We start from the raw sequence: 25,649 nt of genomic DNA, 5'->3' as shown, positions 1-25,649 counted from the left end.
GTGAGAAAGTTTGAGTTCCTTTCTCTGCCGCTCAGTTATCTAACCCTGCAGCATCAGAGCCCGACTGCTCTTCTATGTCTCCAGCATTCAGACATAGATGAAGAGTTGGGCCCTGACGTTAGTGCTTGATAGCAATTCTGGGTAGTCAGAGGACCTACAATATGCTAAGGGGTCATCATTGGGGGCCAGTGTTATTAAGGGGCCACATTTTGGGGTACTATTACTAAAAGGTCCACATTTGGGCACCCTGTTACTAAAGGGGACACATTTGGGGCACTACAGAGGCAGGAAAGAATTTTGCGCAAGCCTGCTGTAACACTTAGCTGGCTGCGTATGAATTAGGACAACTACCCCCAGCAGAGACCCAGTACACTGAGGACGGTCACAGGCAGCCCAAATATATTTTTTTCCCAAATGTTTTTGGAAAGGCCCACTGCCTATATACACTAAATATGTCTTCTGTCCCTGCCTCACCTCTACTGGAACTGGACAATGTAAAATTACTGCAGGATGCAATGCTCTGCACGGCCGATATACAAAAAAAAAAGTGCAACACTGCTAAAAGCAGCCTGCACACTACTGCACATGGTTAGATGTGGCCCTAAGAAGGACCGTTGGGGTTCTTGAAGCCTAAAATAACTCCTAACACTCTCCCTATAGCAGCTCCGGCACCAGCAGCACTTTCCCTGAACTATGTCAGAATGCATCTGTGGCGAGCCGCGGGAGGGGCCGATTTATATACTCGGGTGACACCTGATCTCGCCAGCCACTCACTGCAGGGGGGTGGTATAGGGCTTGAACGTCGCAAGGGGAAGTTGTAATGCCTTCCCTGTCTTTCTATTGGCCAGAAAAGCGCGCTAACGTCTCAGAGATGAAAGTGAAAGTAACTCGAACATCGCGTGGTACTCGTCTCCAGTAACGAGCATCTCGAACACGCTAATACTCGAACGAGTATCAAGCTCGGACGAGTACGTTCGCTCATCTCTAATTTTTACACATTTTAGGATGATTTTCAGGTAAGGGCTTATATTTTTAAGCCCTTCCCGAAAATTCATCCCGCGCTCGCCGGCAGCCCATTGCTTTCAATGGAGCTGGTTGTATTGCCGGCTCCATTGAATTCAATGGGCTAACATCGTTCTTCTCTGCCACAGCTGTTACAGCTGTGGCAGAGGAGAACGATCGTTATGCTGACAGTGGGGGGGGGGGGGTCTCACTCTTGCCACTATTGTGGCTTAATAGTGAGACCTCGAAGCCCGAAATGCAGCCCTGCATGTTGCTCCTCGCCTGCCCTATCCATCTCTGTGTTTTTTACATGACTTTGGTGATTTGCTAAGATTTTCACAAATGAAAACCTTAGCGGAGCACCAGTCATATACAAAAATGCTCGAGTCGCCCATTGACTTTAATGGGGTTCGTTACTCGAAACGAACTCTCGAGCATCACTGAAAGTTCGACTCGAGTAACGAGCACTCGAGCATTTTGGTGCTCGCTCATCTCTATTCACCTCTAATTCTCAGTTTTCCCTAAGCTATTGGGTGTCTATGATATCTCCCATACTCTGCACACAGAAAGTAGAGCTCTTGCACCCCCATCTCTATCTTTCATATACAGAGAAGCAGTGGCATGAAATAAATTATAGGGAAGAACTGGACAGTATTTATGTGATTCCAGTAGCTATAAATAAGGGAGATGGAGCAATACCTTTGCAGCACCACCTATTGGATGGCAGTATTCCTGCAAATTAATATCCAATCCTTTATACAGGTCTTTAACAATGATTGTGAATTGAGAACCAAGCTATAATCTATACACAGACAACTGTTTCAGGGATTGTGCCCCTCATCAGTGTGCAGTAAGTTTCTGGCTTGGCTAGTGAGAGTTATTTGCATATATTTCCCAGAGGAGCATGCATGGCCTTATAAGTCTCCTCACTTGCTTCTAGATACTCTTCTTAAGGAGTGATGATACCCCTCCCAACCCACGTCATAAGCCTCTCACTAGCCAAGCCAGAAACCTACTGCACACTGATGAGGAGAAAAAAAACCCAAAACAGCCGTCTGTGTATGGATTCCATCCAATAGGTGGCGCTGCAGAGGTATTGTTCCATCTTTCTTATTTGCATATATTTCCCAGAGGAGCATGCATGGCCTTATAAGTCTCCTTACTCATCTTCTAGATACTCTTCTTAAGTAGTGATGATAGCCCTTCCGACCCACATCATATGCCTCTCAATAGTCAAGCCAGAAGCCTACTGCACACTGATGAGGGGCTTAAACCCTGAAACAGCTGTCTGTGTATGAATTATGGCTTGGTTTTCAATTCCAAATAATTGTTATAAACACCTACATAAAGGGTTGGGCATTGATTTGCAGGAATGCTGCCATCTAATAGGTGGCGCTGCAGAGTTATTGTTCCATCCTCCTTATTTGCATATATTTCCTAGAGGAGCTAGCATGGCTTTTATAAGTCTCCTCACTCACCTTCTAGGTGCTCTCCTTAAGGAGTGATGATACCCGTCCCGACCCATGTCATAGGCTCCCACTAGCCAAGCTAGAAACCTACTGCACAGTGATGAAGAGCTAAACCCCCCCAAACAGCTGTCTGTGTATGGATTCTGGCTTGGACTTCAATTCTTAATCATTGTTCTAAAGGGTCGGATATTGATTTGCAGGAATGCTGCCATCCAATAGGTGGCGCTGCAGAGGTATTGTTCCATTTTTCTTTTTTGCATACATTTCCCATAGGTGCATGCATGGCCTTATAAGTCTCCTTACTCATCTTCTAGATACTCTTCTTAAGTAGTGATGATAGCCCTTCCCACCCACATCATAAGCCTCTCAATAGCCAAGCCAGAAGCCTACTGTACACTGATGAGGGGCTTAAAACCTGAAACAGCTGTCTGTGTATGGATTATGGCTTGGTTTTCAATTCCAAATAATTGTTATAAGCACCTGCATAAAGCCATTGATTTGCAGGAATGCTGCCATCCAATAGGTGGCGCTGCAGAGTTATTGTTCCATCCTCCTTATTTGCATATATTTCCTAGAGGAACTAGCATGGCCTTTATAAGTCTCCTCACTTACCTTCTAGGTGCTCTCCTTAAGGAGTGATGATACTCGTCCCGACCCATGTCATAGGCTCCCACTAGCCAAGCCACAAACCTACTGCACAGTGATGAAGAGCTAAAACCCCCAAACAGCTGTCTGTGTGTGGATTCTGGCTTGGATTTCAATTCTTAATCATTGTTCTAAAGGGTCGGATATTGATTTGCAGGAATGCTGCCATCCAATAGGTGGCGCTGCAGAGGTATTGTTCCATTTTTCTTTTGTGCATACATTTCCCATAGGTGCATGCATGGCCTTATAAGTCTCCTCACTAACCATCTAAGTGCTTTCCTTAAGGAGAGATGATACCCCTCCCGATCCAGTAGCTATGACACAGTAAAACACTTACTTTTAGCTGCAGCAGCATCTGTGTGTATGTATGTGTCTCTCTCTGCTTCACTCAGCTTCTCCTCCTCCTCTTTCCATAAACTGTATGTGTAGCATATATTATGACCAGTGAGCTGTTAGTCCATCTTGTCTACTACAGCCGATCTTAGCTTTTCAGACCGATTGAGCAGATTAGGAGGGAGAGGAGGAAGGGAGCATGAAGCAATAAGTAAAAAAAGAAACATTTTATCAGATAAGATACATTTACAAAGCTTCTTCTATCCGCTTGTACTACTGATCTATTTGATTTATGCAAAGTTTGTTGAAAGCTCAGTGACTATTTAAATATTGTAGGTTATTATTTACAAATAATAGGTCTTGCAGATACAAAGAAGCATGCAGCACAGTAGTGTTAACAATGCACCTATGTTCACTTTGTGCAACAGAAGAGACATCTCTATTCAGCTTCAATGACCTGGCATGAATACTCTTTGTTTCCTACCAAATCAGTTACATTTCATTCATATTTATGTCAGTGGGAGAAATCCGGCAGCACTAACTTGTGCGCGTAAAGTGTTTAGTAAACAGTTTCTGGCGAGATCAATGGTTTCCGTCGTCCTCTGGTTGCTAGCATCAAGCATGCTTTGACATGGTAGAGTAAGATACAAGACATGTGAAGGTTGCTCTCAGATAGCCAGTAGAGGGATGCTGTACTTTGCTTGCAGCAGAGCTGAGGCAGGCTATTTCTTCTTAGAGGAAACACTGCAGCCTTCTGGACTGCGTCTGCCTCTCGAGGGAGAGGCTGACTGTTGTTCCACCCACAGGCTGGAAGGAGGGGGTTTGAATGAAAGACAAGACAAGCCCTAAACACCATGTCACTCCGAGAGGGAGACAGCAGCAACTAGACTGGAAGGGTTTTTTTTTTCTTTCTTTCTGTCTTTCTTTCTTTCTTCCTTCCTTTCTTTTTTTTTTAACCTAGTAGGGGGAGGAGAGAGAGAGAAAATCCTGAGAGTAAGAAAGAAGAACAACAAGCCGGTCTGCAGGAATTCTGAGTTACAGCATACAGCTTTTCCTGCTTCCTTGTCACAGGACTTTATCTTCAGCACATTTTTTGGGATTTATACTACGGACGAGCTTCTTTTATGAATCAGGAGATATTATCGGAAGGGATATCAACAGGGGCGAGAAAGGACAAGCAGCGCCTTGTGTGATTTTATTTTTTGGCAATTCTAAATTTCCAAGCTTTGATGTTTTTTCCTTGTTGTATTGGAATTAAGGATTGGTAAAACAAACAAATAAAAAACAAACAAACAAACAAAAAACATTAAGGCTGAGAACTCCTGAAACAACATCATTGCTGTCAGGAATAGTGGTTTCGGAGAAGGAAGAAGGGCCTGGGGCATTACTCCCTGTCAACGAGTTTTCTGCATCAGATATAACGATTCCAGCTACATGGGCAAACGCTTGGAACAGCAACCAATGTACCCTCAGTACACTTACTACTATCCTCATTATCTCCAAACCAAGGTATGAGAGAGCACCGCAGAGAATCTCCGGTGGTGCCCATATTATGTGATTATGCACTCAGTGGATGATGGATAGGTGACCGCTAGGAATGACAGTTTGTCTTATTTCAGTTGGGTATCACACAGACTTACACAGTCAAAACAGGGACAGGAGAAAAGCAGGAAGGTCAAGTAATGTGGATCACTCCCCCTCCTCCCCCAAACCCCCTTGTTCTCTCTATATTGCTACACTATAACTAATTTTTTTTTTATTTAATCCTTTGTTGTCTGCCACAAGGATTATATTTGTCTTCTATATTAGCATAGAGCTCTTATTTTATCGGCAGCGTGTAATTCTCTTGACATAGGATGCAGATTGGCTTGGACAATAAAATGTATACTCTTGGATGTAAATACAGTCTCAATGGCACTTTAGTGAGATCTGTACAATCTGGGCAGCTGAAAGCATTATCCAGCTGCATGGGAATTCTATGCTGATCAACTTTAAGTGGGAAATGCACACAAGCTAAAGAGCCAAAAACAATCAAATTTGTTGTTTTGCAAGTTTGGGATTTTTTGTAAGTGAGCGGCAAGCACACAACGGAGGTGGATGCAGCACTTTAACTGTTTAGGAATAAACCTAGATCGGGGCAATTTAGGATGCAGGGCTGATCAGGACCTGTGTTTGTTATGTCAGAGGTCAAGAGAGTCAAAATAGGTCGATAGATAATAATGCCTAGACATTGGCTAAGAATATGCTTCAGCTCTCATAATGTACAGCGCCAGCCACATCTCACTAAAACTGCTTAGTCAGGTATTCTATTGAACATGCTATATTATCCTATATAGTACTGTAGATAGAACTTCACCGACTAGACCCTTAAAGTGATATTTCCTTTTCCATTGTTTGCAATGTCAAGGTCAATTTTAGAGTCAGCCGCACAGTTTAAGACCTCTTTGAAGGTAGCAGATAGATTTCTTTGTCTTGGCAATAGAGACAGCATTCATTGTCGGTGGTGGAAAAGACTAAAAGAGCAATTATACATAAATGACTGAGTTATCTTTATTCTCTAGGTTGTTGTTAGGAGCATGCTGTGTGCAATAGGAATTTACAGAAGCAGCAGACAATCAATGGATTCTATGAATGTGCCATATGTATACAGTTGCAGATTAGGAATACAGTAATCTGTGGAAACATCAAGCTTCTTCTGCAAAAATACAGTATGTGGGATCATGGTTCAGGATATCTAAGGATGTGTTAGACTTGTGTTTGAGCAGAACATTAGTGGCATCTGGATCTTATTACATTAGCTTTGGGTGCGGATAGTATGGGAAAACCCCAAGTGGGTGTATGTTAGTTCTTTTCATGTCTGTACACCAAGCTAACTTACACTTCCATAGCTTGACATGCTTGGATGAGCAATAATTACCTAGCCAGACACAATACTCATTAATTAATTATTGCCATTGCCTTCCAATTGGATATCCAGATGCTTTGTGCTACATACACTAGAAATTGTACAACTAAGTTGCTGTGAAAAACTCAACAAAGTGGACAAAGTTCACTTGGCACATGCCTGTAGGGGGCATTTTATAGGCCACACTTAGGCTAGAACTTCCTGAAGATATGGTAATAGGGCAATGAGGTGGTGTATAGGAATCAGATAGGTTACCAGAAAACTTGAGTTCCCCCCATAGCATGGCTTCCAAGTAGTGCCTTATGCTTGAGAACTCGCACCACTCAATAGTGAAGCCATTAGCCTTTGAATGTGTTCTGCAAAATGTCTGCATGATAAAACAATGATTTACTTTACTAATGAACGGATAAATTGCTAATTTCGATGAACTGTCATTATTAATTCAGCAAGATATGACCCAGCATTTCAGCAAACCGAGAGAGAGGCGTTGGCCAGCCTTTAGCCGTGATGTTTGATATTTCAAAAGATGCACTAATTTACCAATATGAATTATTAATGATCACCATTAGGAGCTGGATTGTATTATATTCCAATGCTGTTTCCATGGCAAGAATATAATTTGCAGAAGTTTATATAGGAAATACACAATTATCGGAATATCATGTAACAGAAATGTATTAAAAAAATTCTTTACAAAGGTTAAAGGGGCTTAGTTGCCAGCTGCAAGGGAAATACATTCTGGCTATGATGTTCTCACTATGTATAATATGGCAGGGGGAAATTATCAGTAAAAAAATACAATTCAGAGCTGAAAATGAATGAATGAATGAAAAAATGAATGAATGAATGAATGAAATAATTGTTGCTCTAGGAATCAGATTTGCATATTCTATTACAGATTTAAAAAATATTTCAAGAGTATCATTGCCTTGTTCTTTCTACACGCTGATTGATACAATTTGGGGGTCTTCCCCTTTATGTATCTAGAGATTAACCCTTTCACAGCCATAGTCATGTTGAATACATGTTTATTATTATTATTTTTTTATTTTTATTTTTTTAATCACTTTCTACATCTACTTAAGTCAACTGTGCTAAACAACATAGGGTTTAGTTGAGTAAAGGGACCCATTATATACTGCATATATTAAAATGAAGCATGTAAAAAAAATATTCATTAATATACAACTATAATAATGATATAAAAATAGAACAAGACATTCTCCTATGAATATTGATCTTTCCATCTGCTTTCTGGAATTTGTAAATTATTCTCTTCTGCTAATGAAGGTAGATAGCAACCCAAGAGAATCGTGAGCAGGCTAATCATGTGGAGAGAAATTAGGTTCAGTAATTGTCAATGACCTGAATGAAGCAGTCTCACTAGGAAACCACATCAACTTTAAAGGCTTTTTGGAGATAATAGTGATTTTTATCTGGCTTTTCATTTTCCCCATGGCCCTGTGAGATATTCTTTATACCAGAAGAATAGGCCATGCTGTACTTTCTAATAAAGAAAGTGCACCTTTAATTAACCATATGATGACTTGTTACTGATTAATGAGGATCCTCTTCGCTTATTGGAGTCAAGTCCGAAGAAGTTCAGATCTATATAGAGGAAGCATTAATATCGCTTTTCTTCACATTGTCCTCTACAAGTCTGGACCAATTAGTAATCCCTGCACTGGCAATGCCCCCCCTACTCCTGCTGACCGAGTACAGATTTTCCAGTACCATCCCTGCTTAGTAGGTTTACTGCATTTTCCACATTTGGCCATCTGGACATACAGAAGGCCTTGTCGAAAGAATTCCAACACGAGGAGGAGGTTGATCTAGCTTCCCTTGCTGGTGGTGTGCAGCCTGTGTATGGTGTCTGGTGTGAGGTAATAGTCAGGTGTAAGGAGTCATTCATCAACCACACACTGGTTTCAGGCCACAATTTCAACCATCTGCAGCCTGGGCAGGTGCCAAAGGCCCGATAATCTAGTTGTAATAATATTCCGTGTCTACAGAAGCATGCTATAAATATTGCTATACATTCTGTCGCTTTCCACTGTGTGCTCTTTGTGGTTCAGATCGTCCTATTTGCATATCTAAGTTGGCATTGAAAACTTGGTTAATGTCACACCGTATATTGTATATCTAATTAAGAAAAATATTTGCTTTGTGTTGCGGTGCTGTAACATTGTCCTCTAATTTATTCGCAACACTAGAGATGAATCAAAGCCGCTCTTGATCACTATTATTAAACATGACAGTTTGTGCATTTCGGCTAATTGTACTTTTTTTTCGTGCCGTATTACCCTTTTATCATTGCTTAAAAAAAAAAAAATGACGGGAGATCTTTAACAAGTCTTCAGATGAGTAATGGCGTCATATTTTAATGTGTGCCTTTCCAGTTATCCCAGACGTTATGTAACTTAGTACATATGTTTAGAAAGAATCAGTAACAAAAAAACAACTTTTGGAAAGTACGCTCTAGAAAAGTTTGTAGGAGTAGAGCGGACCGGAGTCATAATAAAGTGCGGAGCGGAGTTATTTGGCTCGACATGCTTTTAAGGCAGATAAGAGAGTGAGAGCGGAAAATGCATAGGTTCATTTCAGGTCATGTTGGAAATGGCCTGAACACAGTTGGCTTTACAGAGATATGATTTCACACAGTACTTTTCGTCTTTATGAGTACGTTTGGCAAGAACAGCTCATTCAGTCACGAACATGCCAGTTCTGAAGCTTCCAGGAAGTCAACTCCCCCTTTCTTTTTTTTTTTTTTTTTTTTTAGAAAAAGTTCAGAATTCCTTCTAATGTGTTGTTTTGAAAATGCCTTTAATGGAGGAAATTTATAGAAGTCGAAACGGTTGATATTTATCCAAAATTTGATTCCAGGGCTGTACTAAAATCTTGTTTGCGTAGAGTGTTTGAGGCACAGCTGTATGCAATTAAACAGCGTAATATTAAAAGCATGTGTATGAGAACTCTATTATGATAGAATTGTTCCATATAAAATAGCTGCTTATGGGAAGAACAGAGGAGCTCGGAGCTCTGATTGATTCATGTATTGTTGAGTTCTGTGTGTGATCTTTTGGGGATATGTTTTTCAAGCCCGTTTACACACTGTGTTGTGTAGGCGGAAACAACTGTGCAATCTGCGTTCACAGAAAGCACACAGAATATTTCGCCATTTACGTCACGATGTTCTCTTTATGCGCAACTAATGAAATGCTCGGTTTAGATTTTTCAGCTTTTTTTTTATGTTTAGGATTTGGAAACCTGAGTTGAATTTAATACTCAGGAATGTTCTCTCCTGTTATTCACTTGTTTTATTTCAGATACTTTTACAATAGGGTGGAAGCTAACTGGGAGTACAAACTAATGGGATTATTTATAATGCTAGTCACAGCTGCTAGCCCTGCAATTGGGCATAATTACAGTAGAGTTATCCTAGCAGTTATTACAGTAGTTTTTTTTCATTGACTTGCTTAGTAACATGCAAATACCAGGAAGCAACCTATGAGAAAGAGAGAAAAAAAAGAATATCCAATGAAGGGTAAACTTAAAGGGGGTTCACACTCATCGTTAAATGGTCACTAACTTTTTAACAAACTTTTGCTTATGCGATGGGCAATGTGATAACTAGAAAAAGTGTAAATTGCTTTATTTACCTAGAATAATGTTTTTGTGCTGAAAAGTTACTCTAAAAAGTTGGCTACTTGGATTTCACTTCTTTCTAACTTGTTGTCCACTGCTTGTTGTCAAATGAAAGCTACCTTTAGCAGCAAAGATACTGCAGAAAGTGAGGGTGGGTCTTTGCTTGTTTCCTTCTGCCAATAGGATTATATAGAAAGCACTGGCGTACCTATAGGGGATGGAGGGGATGTGGTTGCACCAGGACCCGGAAGCCTTAGGGTGTCCATAAGGCCTTTCTCCTCCATATAGGGAGCCCAGTACTATGAATAAAGCATTATAGTTGGGGACCCTGTTGCAGGTTTTGCATTGGGGTCCAGGAGCTTCAAGTTACCCATCTGCGTTAAGGGGTTGAGAGAAGTTGGGGGGCCCCAAGATAAATTTTTTCAACCAGGGCCCATGAGCCTTGTCAGAGGGAGAAAGAGGCAGAGACATGCTGCTACAGCTAATAGTAAGAGTTTTATTTCCCCTCAGTGCTGGATTCACATCACATTGCTCAATACTACTGTATAATGTCCTCTATGCTGCTGCTTCTCTTTACATATGATATAGGGATACTGATCAGAATCTCCTCTTCTCTGCATGTGCAGTGTATTGGAGACAACATAGAAGTTGGTCTGTACCCACTAGCATAGGGAAAATTGACAACTACTATCCACTATCAGTAGTTGTCAAGTGAAGTCTGTCTCTAGTAACATAAATAACACAATAGATAATAGGAATTGGAGGAGGGTTATAGCTCATGCTATCCACAGAAGTCTATAGAAAGGAAGTAGACGAGGGAAGAGGATAGAGAGACTCATATAGACACCACTGGAGCTAACTACAAGTTACAGATACAACCTGCAGAGGGGAAAACTGGTGATAAATGCAGGATACAAGTCATATACTGGTCAGAAATAGTGTTATTCCTCACTTATAGACATAGGGCAGCTTATTTGTGAACCAATTAAAAGAAAAAAACATTGTCTGGTTATTTTTACCTATAGCTGCACATATATAAAATAACAAACCTAGCAGTATTTACCCATCCTGAAGCCCCGTGGACCTCTCAGTCTTTGTTGTGTAATGGCTACCACCTGACCGCTGCAGGCGTTTAGAGACCGCAGCACCTGGGTGCCACTCTCCTGGTATATACATTTAGATTTTGTGAGCAGATATTCCAGAAGAATGGCACCTGACTGCTCCGACCTTTGATTGGCTGCATCAGTCAGGTGGTAGTCATTCCGCTACAAAGACTGGGAGGACTACAGGGTGGTGGTGCTTGATCACCAGGACTGAGTACGGGTAAGTACAGCTACGTTTATTATTTTGTAGCTATAGTTATAAAATATATTTTGTAACCAAACTGAACAACCTTTTTAAATTGTTTCACAAAATCAATGCAAGGGAAGTATGGATTGTGAAAAAGTATGAGATAGATAGATTGATCTTGGATAGATAGATCAATCGATCTTAGACATATAGATAGATATGAGAGAGATAGATAAATCACTCTTGGATAGAGAGATAGATAAATACGTATGAGATAGGTAGGTCTTAGATAGATAGATTTTGGATAGATAGATATGAGAGAGATAGAGAGATCACTCTTATATAGGTAGATCTTGAATAGATAGATCGATCAATCTTGGATAGATAGATAGATATGAGATAGATAGATAGATAGATAGATATGAGATAGATAGATAGATAGATAGATAGGAGAGAGATAGATCACTCTTAGATAGATAAATCTTGGATAGATAGATTAATCTTAGATAGATAGATAGATCGATCGATCTTGGATAGATAGAGAGTAGGATAGATAGATCAATCTTAGATAGATAGATAGATAGATAGATAGATAGATAAATAGATAGATATGAGATAGATAGATATGAGATAGATAGATAGATAGATAGATAGATATGAGATAGATAGATAGATAGATAGATAGATAGATAGATAGATCTTGGATAAATAGAGAGATGGATCAATATGACATAGATAGATAGATATGAGAGAATTGGTAGATAGATTGATAGATAGGAGAGAGATAGTTAGATCACTCTTAGATAGATAGATAGATAGATAGATAGATAGATAGATAGATTTTGGATAGATAGATAAATATGAGATAGATAGATAAATATGAGATAGATAGATAGATAAATAGATAGATAGATATGAGAAAGATAGATAGATAGATCTTGGATAGATAGAGAGATAGGCAATTATGAGATAGATAGATATGAGATAGATAGATAGATAGATAGATAGATATGAGATAGATAGATAGATAGATAGATAGATAGATATGAGATAGATAGATAGATAGATCTTGGATGGATAAAGAGATTGATCGATAAGTATGCGATAGACAGATAGACAGATAGATAAAGACTATTTTCTGTTGTTGAAGGAAATAGAAGTGGTGATATAATATTTTTATGCATTCTTTTAATGTAACAAAAATAAATTGCAGAATATCTATGAAGTCTTGTGACAGAATGCATTCTTCCATAAGTGATATGCATTTAATTGGCATAAAGAATGCAACAACAATTCGTTACCTTGTCTAGATTGTGTGCAGAAAGAGAACAGTTCTTAGCATGCAAATCACTGGATGTGCTTTCTCATTTGACAGAATAGAATTAGGACTGAGGCTGTGGTTCATTTCTTCAGCCACCTTGTCTTTTTAATAATAGTAGGATGCAATGAACTCTAGTCTTCAAGTGACACCATGCACAGCCAGGAACTCCTCCTGAATAAAGATGCCGCAATGGAAATAGTGAGTGAACATAGCTTAAATGAAGATGAGAGATCTCTCTACTGTACACATTATACTGTAGCTATAAGAGACATGCTCAGACCTCCGTCATACACGCAGTATAACAGGATTGTAGTAAGCAGCATCCCAGTTTTTGACAAATGTGTCTTATCCTACTTTTATTCAAATGCTCAGTTCTAAGCCATGGAAAGCCCAGTAAAATTTCTTAAAGATCATCTCCAGATGTCCATTGCCTAAATAACAATGTAATTACACAAATAGCACTTTTATCTATGGGCCATGTCAGATTACGGTACCTTGGGCCCATTAGAGGGTCCAGAGGCGTAACTTGAAGATTCAAGGCCCCAATGCAAAATCTGTAACAGGGCCCCCAACTATAATGCTTTATTCATACCACTAGGCTCTCTATATGGAGAAGATAGGCCTTATGGGCCCCCTAAGGGTCCTGGGCCCGGATGCAACCTAATCCCCTGAATCCCTTATAGTTACGCCCCTGAGAGGGTCTGATTCTGAGAACAATGTCTACTGGTGGACCTCACTCCTTAAAAGGGAGGTTATATGCTGCTTGTTGTGCATGAGAAGAGGAGAAAAAGAATGGGAGAGTCACATGTTGTTTTCTCTATTATAGTCATAAATGTCTGCTATTGGAATACCCCGTTTATTTAAGGACTACATGGAGACATAGAAAATTGATGACAGAAAAAGACCACATAGTCCATCTAGTCGGCACTTGTATTCTTTCCGTTTCTTTCTCTCTTGTGGTAAGTGTATGCTTATCGTAGGCATGCTTGAGTTAACATATTGTTGATTTTTGAGCCATGTCTACCGGAAGTGTCTTCCTAGCATTTACTACTCTTTCAATAAAATAACATTTTCTGACATTGCTTCTGATTTTTCCCCAACTAATTTCAGTTTGTGCCCTCCCCTTATTCTTATGTTTAGCTTTCTAATAGCGATGAATGCTTATTGGAATTATCAGGTCAAGAGTGATAAGTCCAATTTCCCAAAAATATTTGGGATGACCTGATCTCGATTCCCATTAAAATCAATGGCTGTAATAATTGGTTTCACTAATTTGCCCTTTGGAAGGTCGTGCGTGTCTCGGTGGTTAGTGCTGTTGCCTTGCAATGTACTAGGTTCGAATCTCATCAAGGAGAACATCTGCATTACTTTCAAAAACTCCATACTGATGCTGCCCTTGGTCAGATTTGAACCTAGAACTGTAGCACTGCAAGGCAGCAGTGCTAACAACTGAGTCACTATACTTGTTTTCCTTTCTCTAGAGGAAGACTAGAAACACAAAGAGGACATACAAAGTCCATGTATATGTTGTTCTAGGTCAGATTTTAACCTAAGACCCCAGCACACACATGGAAAGCCAATTTTTCAGTAATTTTTGCTAAAAATCAGGTCATGCAAAAATCAGTCCAATATTATTGCTCAGCTGATCATGATGGGCAAAGCTACTTCCTAATTAAAATTCCTGTCTTTCTCATAACGACGTATGGTTGTGAACGTTGGACGCTCAGCAAAACAGAGAGAAGGAAAATTGATGCGTTTGAACTCTGGCGCTGGATGAGAATGCTACGGATACCTTGGACTGCCATGACATTGAACAAGGTAGTGTTAGATCGCGGCAAACCAACAATATCACTAGAGGGCAAAATCATCAAACAGCGGCTCTCTTTTTTTGGCCACGTGATGTGCGCTAACTCACTGAAAACAGTACTGATGCTTGGCAAGGTCAGTGGAAAGAGAAGATCAGGATGACAAAGAACAAGATGGCTAGATACAATCAAGGACACCACAAAGATGTCAGTCGTGGAACTGAAAGAAGCCGTGAAAGACAGGAATGCATAGAAAACACTGATCCATAAAGTGACCGAAGGTCGGATGCGACTGAATGGAAAATCTTCATCAATTAAAACACTTCACTCCTGAACCTTACTTATACCTTTTATATATTTAAAGGGGTTGTCTCAGTTATAGAAAGCGCCTCTAGAGCTGCTTTTACATGGAACAAATATAATTCGGATTCCAGCAAAAATCTGAACAATAATCCTTCAGCTTAAATGCATGCACCGACTGAAGGACGAATGAGAAGCACAGTCAGCAATGCTCATTTTTATGTAAAAGAACAGAAACGAGCTGGGACGAGCTTTCAGGCATCTGTTGCCAGTCAGATTGTCCCATGTAAAAGCACCCTTACTGGGTTCCCCATGCTGTAAAATAACAAAGCAGCAGATATTCACCCTTCTCCGCTTGCAGCTCATCCCCTGCTGCTGGCTTTAGTCTCCTCAGTGTTTTCTTCTTTACCGGCTGCGAGCAGCTTGAGATGTCTACAAGCAAGCTGCTGCAGCCAATGAGAGCACTCAGTGATGAGTACTGAGCACTGTCATTGGCTGCAGCAGCAGGTTTACTGGACATCACAGGCAGCCTATAAGCAAACTGGTTTGTTATTTTACAGCATGGATGATCTGGAGAGAGGATCTTTATGTAACTCGAAAAACCACTCTAAGGGTTTCGATCATGGAACCTCAACCAAGTTTATTGTCTCAATGCATTTGAAATTAAAAAATGATGCAACTTCGCAATAAATTTAAAAAAAAAACCTTTCTGAGGTTTGTTTCCACAGCTCTTACTCAGACCTATGCGTGTCCATGGCAACAGACAACAAATAAGCGTAGTCTGATTCTACAGTCATACTTCCATCTGCCTTTTTTATATTAAATATATTTGGCAGCTTGCAGGATAGCAGTACATGGGGTTTGTTTGTTGTATGTTACAATGGAGATGCATCTACATTGAGACAATAGAAAAAGGCTGCTAAAAAAGCGATAAATCTCTGTAAAAAGTGATTTATTAGGCCGCCCGCACACGGCAGAGCCAGATTCCAGAGTGGAGTCTGGCTCTGGCAGCAGCAGCATTCACGCGTACCTGCCCAGTCGCCATCTTTTCTGTACTGCGGATGGACCCGGCGGCTTGCCGTTGCACATGCGCAGTACAGATACCCCCTGTCGCTAGGCGATGATGTGGAATCCACGACCTGTCTGCAATGTTCATTGTGGACGGGCTGCAGGTCGGACGGCTTTCATTGACTTCAATGAAAACCGCCTGTGTGGAGCCAGCATGAAAATGGAGTATGCTGCGATTTTTCCTCCATGAGCGGAAATTGCAATTGATTTCCGCTCGTAAGTAGGAAGCAGCGGATCTCCATAGGAAGTAACGGACGGTATTTGCTCTGGATTCACGGGGTGCAAACGCTGACCGCGGATTCTGCAGCAAATATCTGCGTGTGTGCAGGCGGCCTTACAATTTTTAGTTACAGATAAGGTTGTTGAGGCTGGGCCATGTCGTCATGGAAGAAATGATCATTTGAGCTTCTCATGTATCACTATGACCCTGAATGTAGGAATAATCCAACAATTCAACAGCACAACTTGATGGAATTCACTGGTTGATTGGCTCTTTATGAAGAACGGCCCAGTCACTGTGCAGAATTGTCTCTATTGTAATGGTATAATGGCACCATAAAAAGGACTTTTAGAAAGGGAGCTGTAGTATCTCTACGTATATCTATTGTGAACAACTAGGGATTATCTGAGTGAGCAGTATGACATCCTAGAACTTGTGAAGGCACTGCTGCTTATGATTTGTGTTCCATAGTAGGAGTCTGATATTTGAAAGAAACTATAGACTTCTTGCAATTGCATTATAAGTTAGCTGAAGGGAATTTGGAATTCCCCAAGCAAGCCAACTACAGTATAGTTTTCAATCATTACCGCAGTGAAAAGGAATTCTATATATTAATAATAGCATACTAGGGAAGTGCTTTTCCGTAATACTAAATAGTCATAAAAATACTTTAAAATGTGCCGTACGTTTATATGATTTTTACATAGTTAGAAGGGTTCTCCAAGACTAAAAAAATTGATGGTCCATCTTTAGGATAAGTCATCAATGTTACATTAGTTACATTAGGCACCCCTTAACACAGATTGGGAGGCATTTTAGCTGATGCATTAGGGAACAAGAAGCTCTTCAATATATGGGACACTTAACCCTTTCCAATCTAATTTGTATCCTGGTTTTCCTATGGGGCTTACTCTTTCTGCTGTTATCCAACAGCGCTATCTGCTGGCTAAAGCCAGTACTGCATGAGGTAACACATTGGATAGGCTCCGACAGCAGAGGCACTGGCAATATACAGTAAGAGAACCCCGACGGATGTCTTCCAACATCGGAGCTGTACAGCCTTAAATCATAATGTCTTCAGAGGTCAGACAGCGGATTGGAAAGGGTTAAACTTCAAACAACTTTAAATCTGCTCATTGGCAGGTTATAGATTGCTTAATAACATGGTTTAGCTTTTGTTTCCATAGGTAGGAGGTCAACAGCTTTCTCACTAGGCTTCAGAGCAAATTCACAATATATAAGAAACGCATTGAAGAGAAACTGGCAGTGTGTAGTCAAGCCATGAGCTCCATCCACAAGAAAAATCTGCCGCAAATCCGCCCCACATGGTGATGCCCGGACCTCAGAACCCATTGTAATCCATGCCAAAATTTAAAAAATGATCTTCATTTAGCTGAAAACTTGTCACCTGAAACTATTAGACCATTAAAATAATCACAAAAGAGGTCATTTACATAATGTTGGCTGACCAGAGACGGGTGCAGCCAGAAAGAGCCCTATGCAGCAAACAACTCACCACAACTGGGAGGCACCGCGCCAGCGAGGCTCATCACACAATTTCACAAGCGCCGATCTAAGGTTATGTTCGCACCGCAGCTGGGTCCTGACCAAAAAAATAATATACTCTACCCATCAAAAGGTGAATGGGATTTGTCAGGCTTAGGCTTTATTCACACGAGCATATATCGGCCGCAGTTTTCACGCCCAGCCGCTATACACGACCATCTGAGGCATTAATTTTTAATGCATTCGTTCACACGGGCGAATTTACAGCGCGTAAAAACACCGTAAAAAATGGAACTTATGCGACTGAAATATACGCCAGCCATTAAATGTTGGGTAAAAAGATAGTTCTGATGCTATGTTTTGAGCAATATACAGCGGCGGCTCCCATAGACTCCTATGGGAGCTGGGAAAAAAAGAAGGGGGAGGCAGTATAGAACCGTCCAATGCTGCGAAAGGCTTATAGGGCGTGAAAACACTAAGTAAGCTCGGGACTTGATCGCAAATTTACGATGTGGACGAGAGAACGTAAAAACGCATACACTTGTATGGAGGAGCCCTTAGTTTGAACCTTGGATCGATCATAATTGTTATGACTGTTTTGGTGTAATTCAAGGAATCCGAATTAACTACAATTTTCTACAAATTTTGGAATTGTTTAAGCTTAACTAACTGTTAACCTAACTAATTACTAAGACAAACAAGAATAAAGCACAGTTGGATGGAAAATATGGACAGATGGGAAGGATATGGTGTATGGCGGTGTCATTTCTTCCCGTTGTAAATCATAAGACCATATATTACATTTCCTGACATTTAATAGCATCAGTGCAAGCAAAGGTAGTCAGAGTTAATTGAAATTTGTTGTAAATTTATAAATTAATTCCAAAGTTTCATTTGGGCTCAAGTGAGCATAGAAATTGGTATGCCTGTATAATACTTTACTAATGACAGCTCTGGACTAATTAACATTCCTAATTACTGTAAGTGCACAGTTTCTCTGTTCTTTTAATACATATCTTTATTGTACAAGTTGTACGTGTGTCAAATAAGGGCATCTGAAAGACTAAAAAGACTCGTAAAGGCAGGAAAAATAGCAAGGGCTGAAAAACTAAGGAATGTAACTTGTCCTATTATTCATTTGTAACTGATTTGTTTTAGCTGCATCTCTTTATACGTAAGATAGGTTGGCCCACACAAGAAATGTAGCACCGATCCACAAGATAGGTGATTAAGGCCCAATGCACACAGATGTATATGCATTGCGGAATCTAGAGCAGGCGTCCACCTCTGGATTCTGAAGCAAATATTGCCCATAAACATGCTATGGAAAATCGCTTTTCCATGTCCACAAGTGGAAAGGAATTGCGATTCTCCACTCGCGGAGGGAAAATTGCAGCAAGTTCTATTTCGGCACTGATTCCGCACAGACGGCTTCTCTTTAAGTCAATAGAAGCCGTCCGATCCGCGGCCCTTCTGCAATGACATTGTGGAAGGGTTGCGGATTCCGGTCCTCACTAGGCGATGACACAGAAAAAGCAGACGGTTTACAAAACAAATCTGTACTGGGCATGTCTGATGGTTCGCCATATGGACCATCCGCACTACAGAAGAAAAGACGAAAAATCAGGTACGCACGGATGCCGGCCGGGCACAGGGTTGGATTCCGCTGTGGGATTCCGCATGCAGAATCCGACCCGCCTGTGTGCATTCAGCCTAAGGATGACAAGAACAGGGGTCCCCACTGCCCTGTTTGAATGGAGCCATGGTCAGCCATGTGTACTATCACTGCATTCAATGTCCAGAGATAGCTGGTGATGCACAAGGTACTAGTGCAAAAGACAATTGATGGGGTCAATTACTACTACTAATTGAGGCCTAGAAGTGAGGTACCCAAAGAAATTTACAGCTCCCACTCCTTAAAAATAAGAAGGGGTTGTACTTTTATAACATTTCCTGGCTGAGATGAGACACTGGATTCTAGACCACCTCGTTGGGTGTTACAGAAGCACCTGATGCGGCAACCTTAAAACAGTTTCCGTAACTCTCATTGAACTAAATGAGTGTTACAAAAAAAGTGCAACACAGAATGCTACACTCTTTCTATATCACTGGAGTCATGGAAACAATCTAACAGGCTATGCTACTCTGTTTCTGTAACTCACATTCACTTCAATGGGAGATACAGTAATAGTGTAAGGCTTCCACATCGGTTGTGTCCGTAGCACCCAGCAAGGTGATCAGAAACCAGTCGTGGATTTCTAATCTCAGCCAGGAAACTTTGAGATTGGAATGCCTCTTTAAGGCCTTGTTCACACAAGTGTGTTTATGTGCGTGCATAGGTGGGCACAAAACCACACGGCTATTTAAAACCATTGGTTCCCTACGCTGTGTTCACATGTCCGTGTTTTATGGGCGTGGAAACGCACATACCTGTAAAACATAGGACATGTGTGCATCATAGGTCGGTGGTGCACGTTAATATTCCCCACAGGGAATCCCCTTGTCACTGAACACTGTGACAGCACTGTCACAGTGTTCAGTGACAAGGGGACTCCCTACAGGGAGTAAAGAATTCCCTGCCACAGCTGTCAGCAGGGAAGGAGTGATGATAGCTGAGGGGATAAGTTAGATCAAATAGGATTGTTTTATTAGGCCATGTTGATATCTATATCAGAGGTTCCGTTCAGAGCGTCTGGCACAGATCCAGTACAAAATGATGGATAAAATAGTGCAGCATGGTGCACCATGAAGCCGTGGTCAATGGGTCGGTCAGGCACAATTCATTAATGTCCAAGGATGGATTCCATATTCTGTTTTTCCAATTCTCATAATGGGGCAGCAAAAAAGGAAAACCAAATGCTAGTATAAAGAGAGACAAAGCAGTAAGATGCCTGATTGCTACTATGGTTAGTGGCTATTTGATAAAGTATAGGTAAGGGATCTTTCAAACGGGCATCAGTGTTTTAACGTTCGCCTGCTGGCACCATAAAAATGCGTGAACAGGCGCACAAAGCTAATGTTTGTACACCTGTTCAGACGGCTGGGGACCGGCGCATATACAGCGAGCCTACAATGCTGTTGGGCGGTGGGAGACAATTTAGCTCTGCTAAGCTGTCTCCCCTATCCCTCCCCCTTGCTGGCTCTCAGCAATGGGAGGAGGCAGGACGGGGCTGGAGCTAGTGTCCTAAGCTCCCATCCCCTCTCTGCCCCTTGTCGGCAGCCAGCAATGGAAGGGGGCAGGACGGGGTGGGAGCTTAGCAGCTAGCTCCCGCCCCTTCCAATTACAAACAGCCAGCAAGAGGCGAAGAGAAGGAGGAAAGGGGTGGGAGTTTAGCAGTCTCGCTGCTAAAGTCCCTCCCACCTCCCTTCTCCAGCATCTCTCATAGGCTCCCATAGGAGCCCATGCAGCAGCGGCATATGCCAGCCAGAAAGATGGTTCCAGGACTATACTTCTTGGCCGGTGTAAAAGCGCCTGGCACTATACTGGCCAGCCCGGGGCTTTCACGCAGCAGGAATATGCCGTGTGATCTGATGCCTTGGGAACCAAATGCATCAGACGGGTAGCGTATATCGGCTTAAAGCACCGCGGATAGTAAAATTACGGCGGTGCTTTAAGCCACCTGTCTCTGCAATCACTCAGAGGCAGGATGGGTTTTTAGTGACAGCTGATAACCCGGAGGAGAAGGCAGGAGCACTGTGTACTAGAAAGTGAAAGTGCAGTGTAACTTTCACTACGGGAGTCGGGGGTCATGTGACCTCCAGGGTTCCCTGGTACAGCAGAGCTGGAGGGTCATACTAAACCCTGGCCAGCTCTGCCAGTGACTAATGTCTCCTATGGATGCCCCAGCTACAGCGGGAAAGTGTCAAATAAAAAAAAAATAAATGAATGTTCCCCAGAGGTCTTATATGACATCATGGGGGACATAGATAGTAAAAAAAAAACATGATTACATACACGAATAAAACAAAATTACAGAATAAAACAACAATATATACATAAGAAAGAAAATAACACAAAGCAGACGCCAACGAAAACCGTCGCCGTACGCGCCCTGTAAACCAAAACCATACATACTATAAATTAAAATGTCCGCAACAAATAGAGGAACCCATTCCCATACTTTATTTTAGCATAAATATACTAAAAAAATAGCTATAGATGTTAAAAAAAATCATTTTTTTTAGCATTTTACACCCAATAAAACTTAAAAACAAAAAAAAAAGACAGTAAAAAAGATATTTAAAAAATTGCCCCATATGTCATGAAAAAAAACGCAGTAAAAATAATTTTGGTAGCTAAAGGAAACAAAATAGGCCAGTAAAACCGCCACCTGGGTAAAATCCCTAAAAAGTGTCTGTTCCTTAAGGTATAAAACAGCCTGGTCCTTAAGGGGTTCAAGCAGGTAATGTTAATCTTTCATAATACTAATACATGAGATAAACGGTCTGTTTTTTTTTTCTAGAGAAGGTGCAATTCTTGTCTATTGTCTGTGCTCTTAAATAAGAGTAAGCAGCAGTACCAGCAACAAACCGCAGGCAAGAGAGGCGCTGTTCTAGGAAGAAAAGCAGATCTTTTCTACAGTCTAGTGCAGCCTAATTATATAGAGCTTCTAGTCATGCAGTGTTCATTGGATTCAAATAATTAGAAAAATTGGTTTATGACAAGAGAGAACGAAAACGCTGCTGCTAGTAAGTTGTTCTAGCACATCCCAACAGAGACTATAGAATTGCAAAAGTAATCTAATATATAGAAACTATCAATAACAGTTTGTCACATACGTATTTTGTAGATTAATTTGGAACAAGCAACGAGCTGCATTCAGATTTCCAGTGAATTATATTCCAGAAGTCTTGTTAATGTTCTCTTTCCTTTTTCATTGATAAGTCGCACCTTACAACTAATATTAATGTTTTTCCTGTTTCAATAGTCTTTCTTTAAATTTTTCATTTTCAAAATACAGCATATTAGGTAGAAGATTAACAAGTATGAAATAAGTGTCAATTATAGAATCCAAATATGGGTAAAGGAATGATATTACAGTCATAGCTCCTAATACTTACTGACTAAATCATAGCACAAGAGCCTGCAAAGGAAAGTTTTGTAATCTATATATCTGGCTGAGCAACATGATAGTTTCTAGAATTCTACAATCCTGGGGATATCAACACTTCTCCAATGTCTCAGTATGACTAAGGCCTCTTTTACATGAGTGTATATCGGGCGCCGTTTTCACAGTCGGCCAATATACGCTACGATCTGATGCATTGGATTCCAATGCATTAGATCACATGGCCATATTCCGGTGACGTGAAAGCACCTGGCCAGACCAATATGGCGCTGGGTGCTTTCAAGCCGACCCCCGAAAGATAGTCCTGGAACTATCTTTCAGACCGGAATATATTGGCTGCTGCATGGGCTCCTAAGGGAGCCAATGACAGCGGCCGGAGAAAGGGGGTGGGAGACGCTGCTGACTTCTAATCTCCCTCACTCTTCTCTCCTCCTCTCTCCTCCCTTCCGGCTGTTTGCAATGGGAGGGGGTGGGATGAGGGTAGAGCTTAGCTCTACCCCGCTCTGCCCTCCCATTGCTGGCTGTGGACCAGGGGCGACTAAGCACCGGCCCCCTCCCATTGCAAATAGCTGGATTGGAGAAAAGAGGAGGTGAGCCAGCAAGGGGGATGAAGGAAAGACCTAACGGCATCGCAGCCTCGGCATATATGCGCCGGTGCTGTGCTGTCTGAACGGGTAAATAAACATTAGATTTCTGCACCTTTTAAGGCATTTTTAAGACGCAGACGGGCGCACGTAAAAATGTCTACGGCCATGTGAAAGAGGCCTTAGGTTAATAATGCAATCACTTAATTCCCAAAATTCACTATTTTGGTAGGATTAAATGTTCACCAATGCTAAAGCTGGAGATATATAACCAATCAAAGATGGCAATAACCTAAATACAGAGTCTTCGTATTATTGGGGAAAAGGGCAGCCCCACAATATATGTAGTAGTGTTCCCTTGTTGCCATAATTCCTCCAGCAGTCAGCTGAGTAATTAGGGTACATTTGAGCTAAATGTATCGGTGTATAATGTCATCGGAGTGTGATCTTCGATCATTTCTTGACATGTGTGTTACATTTAATTGCTTTGTGGGTCAGAGCTAGCTCCTACTCTTTATCCCTAAATATTTGGGCCAACGTTCTTTCCCATTCTCTAAATGGATACTTTTCTTTAATCATGTAATAAAGTATATATAGGCTTTTAGCCATTTAATTCCTTCAGAGAATATTTTGAATATAGTTTGGTTACTCCTGAATAATGGAAGTTTATGTGTATGTAGAAAATGTTGTACTTGTCGGTACTTGTAATAGTTCCTGGGAGTTAAAGAATATTGAGAACTTAGCTGTTCGAACGGGATAAGAGATTCCTCTTGTGATAAGTATGCAAGGTTAGAAATCCCCATCGAGTTTCATTTTGATATATTCAAGTACAGGATAGCATTTGGAGCAAATCCAAAGAAATGTAGTCCTTCGGAAGTGCACCCTGGGGTTTCGCATAATCATTACACTTTTTTCCATGTCCTTAAAGGGGTTGTCCCGAGGCAGCAAGTGGGTCTATACACTTCTGTATGGCCATAATAATGCACTTTGTAATGTACATTGTGCATTAATTATGAGCCATACAGAAGTTATAAAAAGTTTTATACTTACCTGCTCCGTTGCTGGCGTCCTCGTTCCCATGGAGCCGACTAATTTTCGCCCTCCGATGGCCAAATTAGCCGCGCTTGCGCAGTCCGGGTCTTCTTCTTTTCTGAATGGGGCTCCGTGTAGCTCCGTGTAGCTCCGCCCCGTCACGTGCCGATTCCAGCCGATCAGGAGGCTGGAATCGGCAATGGACCGCACAGAAGCCCTGCGGTCCATGAAGACAGAGGATCCCGGCGGCCATCTTCAGCAGGTGAGTATGAAGACGCCGGACCGCCGGGATTCAGGTAAGCGCTGTGCGGGTGGTTTTTTTAACCCCTGCATCGGGGTTGTCTCGCGCCGAACGGGGGGGGGGGGTTAAAAAAAAAAAAAACCCGTTTCGGCGCGGGACATCTCCTTTAAGGATATTTAAATCGATAGAGGCAAATTCCATCATGGAATTACAAGCAGAGACTTGGTTGAGACGGGAGAGGCTAGATAATACTCTATATGGATCCAGTGTTTCTGGGTGTCAGACCTCCACCATGGAGACATGTGGCTAGATAATAATCCTGGATGTCTGGGAGGCCTAGGCCTCCCACCCATCTATCTTTAGAGATTATTGTGCTAGCCACGTGAGATCTGTGTTGTGCCCAGACAAATTGAGACAAAATCTTATTCATATCTTTAAAGAAATGGTGAGGTAATTCAATGGGGAAAGTGTGAAATAGATATAGTAATTTTGGCAACAAAGTGATTTGAAAAGAAGCTATTCTTCCCACTGAAATCTAGAATTTGGATAATCTGTAGGATTCTTCCTGTGATATTTTTAGCATAGGTTTAACATTACAATGATAGAGTTTTTTGTATAAAGCAGCTATAGTTACACCCAAGTATTTTATACCTTCATGTTGCCAATCGAAAGAGTGCTTGTTTTGCAGATAATGTAATAAGTCATTGGAGATATTCATAGGCAAGATTTGAGATTTCAGTTTTTATCTTAGAGATTTGTCCTAACTCTTTTATTAGCTCAAAGCATTTTCTAGAGGAGGTATGGGGCCTGTCAGCCTCAACATAGTATCATCTGTATATAGCTATATTAAATAAGAGGGATCTCCAATCTGTGTTCCTTTGATTTCTTTCCATAAGGGCTTGCACTAATGGTTCTAGGGATGGTATAAGTATCAATGGAGACAGTGGGTAATGTTGCCTAGTTCTACTTATAATTTATCTGATAGGGCCCCATTTGGAAATATTTGCACCGAGAAGCTTGACTTCAACGCGAATATAGCTTTAAGAAAGTGGCCACAAAATCCTATTTTAGCTAAGGCAGCAGAAGCATATGACCAATTTATACAATCAAATGCCTTTTCAGTTCCAGAGCAAGGAAAACAGTAAGGGTTTTCATAGATTCAACATAGTGTGCGGGATTTAAGACTCTTCTAGTGTTATCCAGAGCATGTCTAC

At 41.2% G+C, this 25,649-nt stretch overlaps 1 protein-coding gene across 2 annotated transcripts in view; it reads left to right on the top strand.

Moving 5' to 3' along the window:
* The first annotated feature begins 4,317 nt into the window (after window positions 1-4,317).
* Window positions 4,318-25,649, top strand: part of RBMS3 (RNA binding motif single stranded interacting protein 3) — a 630,590-nt gene continuing 609,258 nt past the window's right edge. For both annotated transcript variants that reach the window (XM_066584834.1, XM_066584833.1), the window contains exon 1: window positions 4,318-4,958. In XM_066584834.1, coding sequence (XP_066440931.1) covers window positions 4,884-4,958 — 75 coding nt within the window. In that variant the 5' untranslated portion in view covers window positions 4,318-4,883. The remainder of the gene's footprint in view (window positions 4,959-25,649) is intronic.

The sequence above is a fragment of the Eleutherodactylus coqui genome, chromosome 12, assembly GCF_035609145.1.
Source record: "Eleutherodactylus coqui strain aEleCoq1 chromosome 12, aEleCoq1.hap1, whole genome shotgun sequence".
Classification (NCBI taxonomy): Eukaryota; Metazoa; Chordata; class Amphibia; order Anura; family Eleutherodactylidae; genus Eleutherodactylus; species Eleutherodactylus coqui.
Note: the sequence above shows the minus strand (reverse complement) of the source record. Positions and strands in the feature narration are given on the sequence as shown.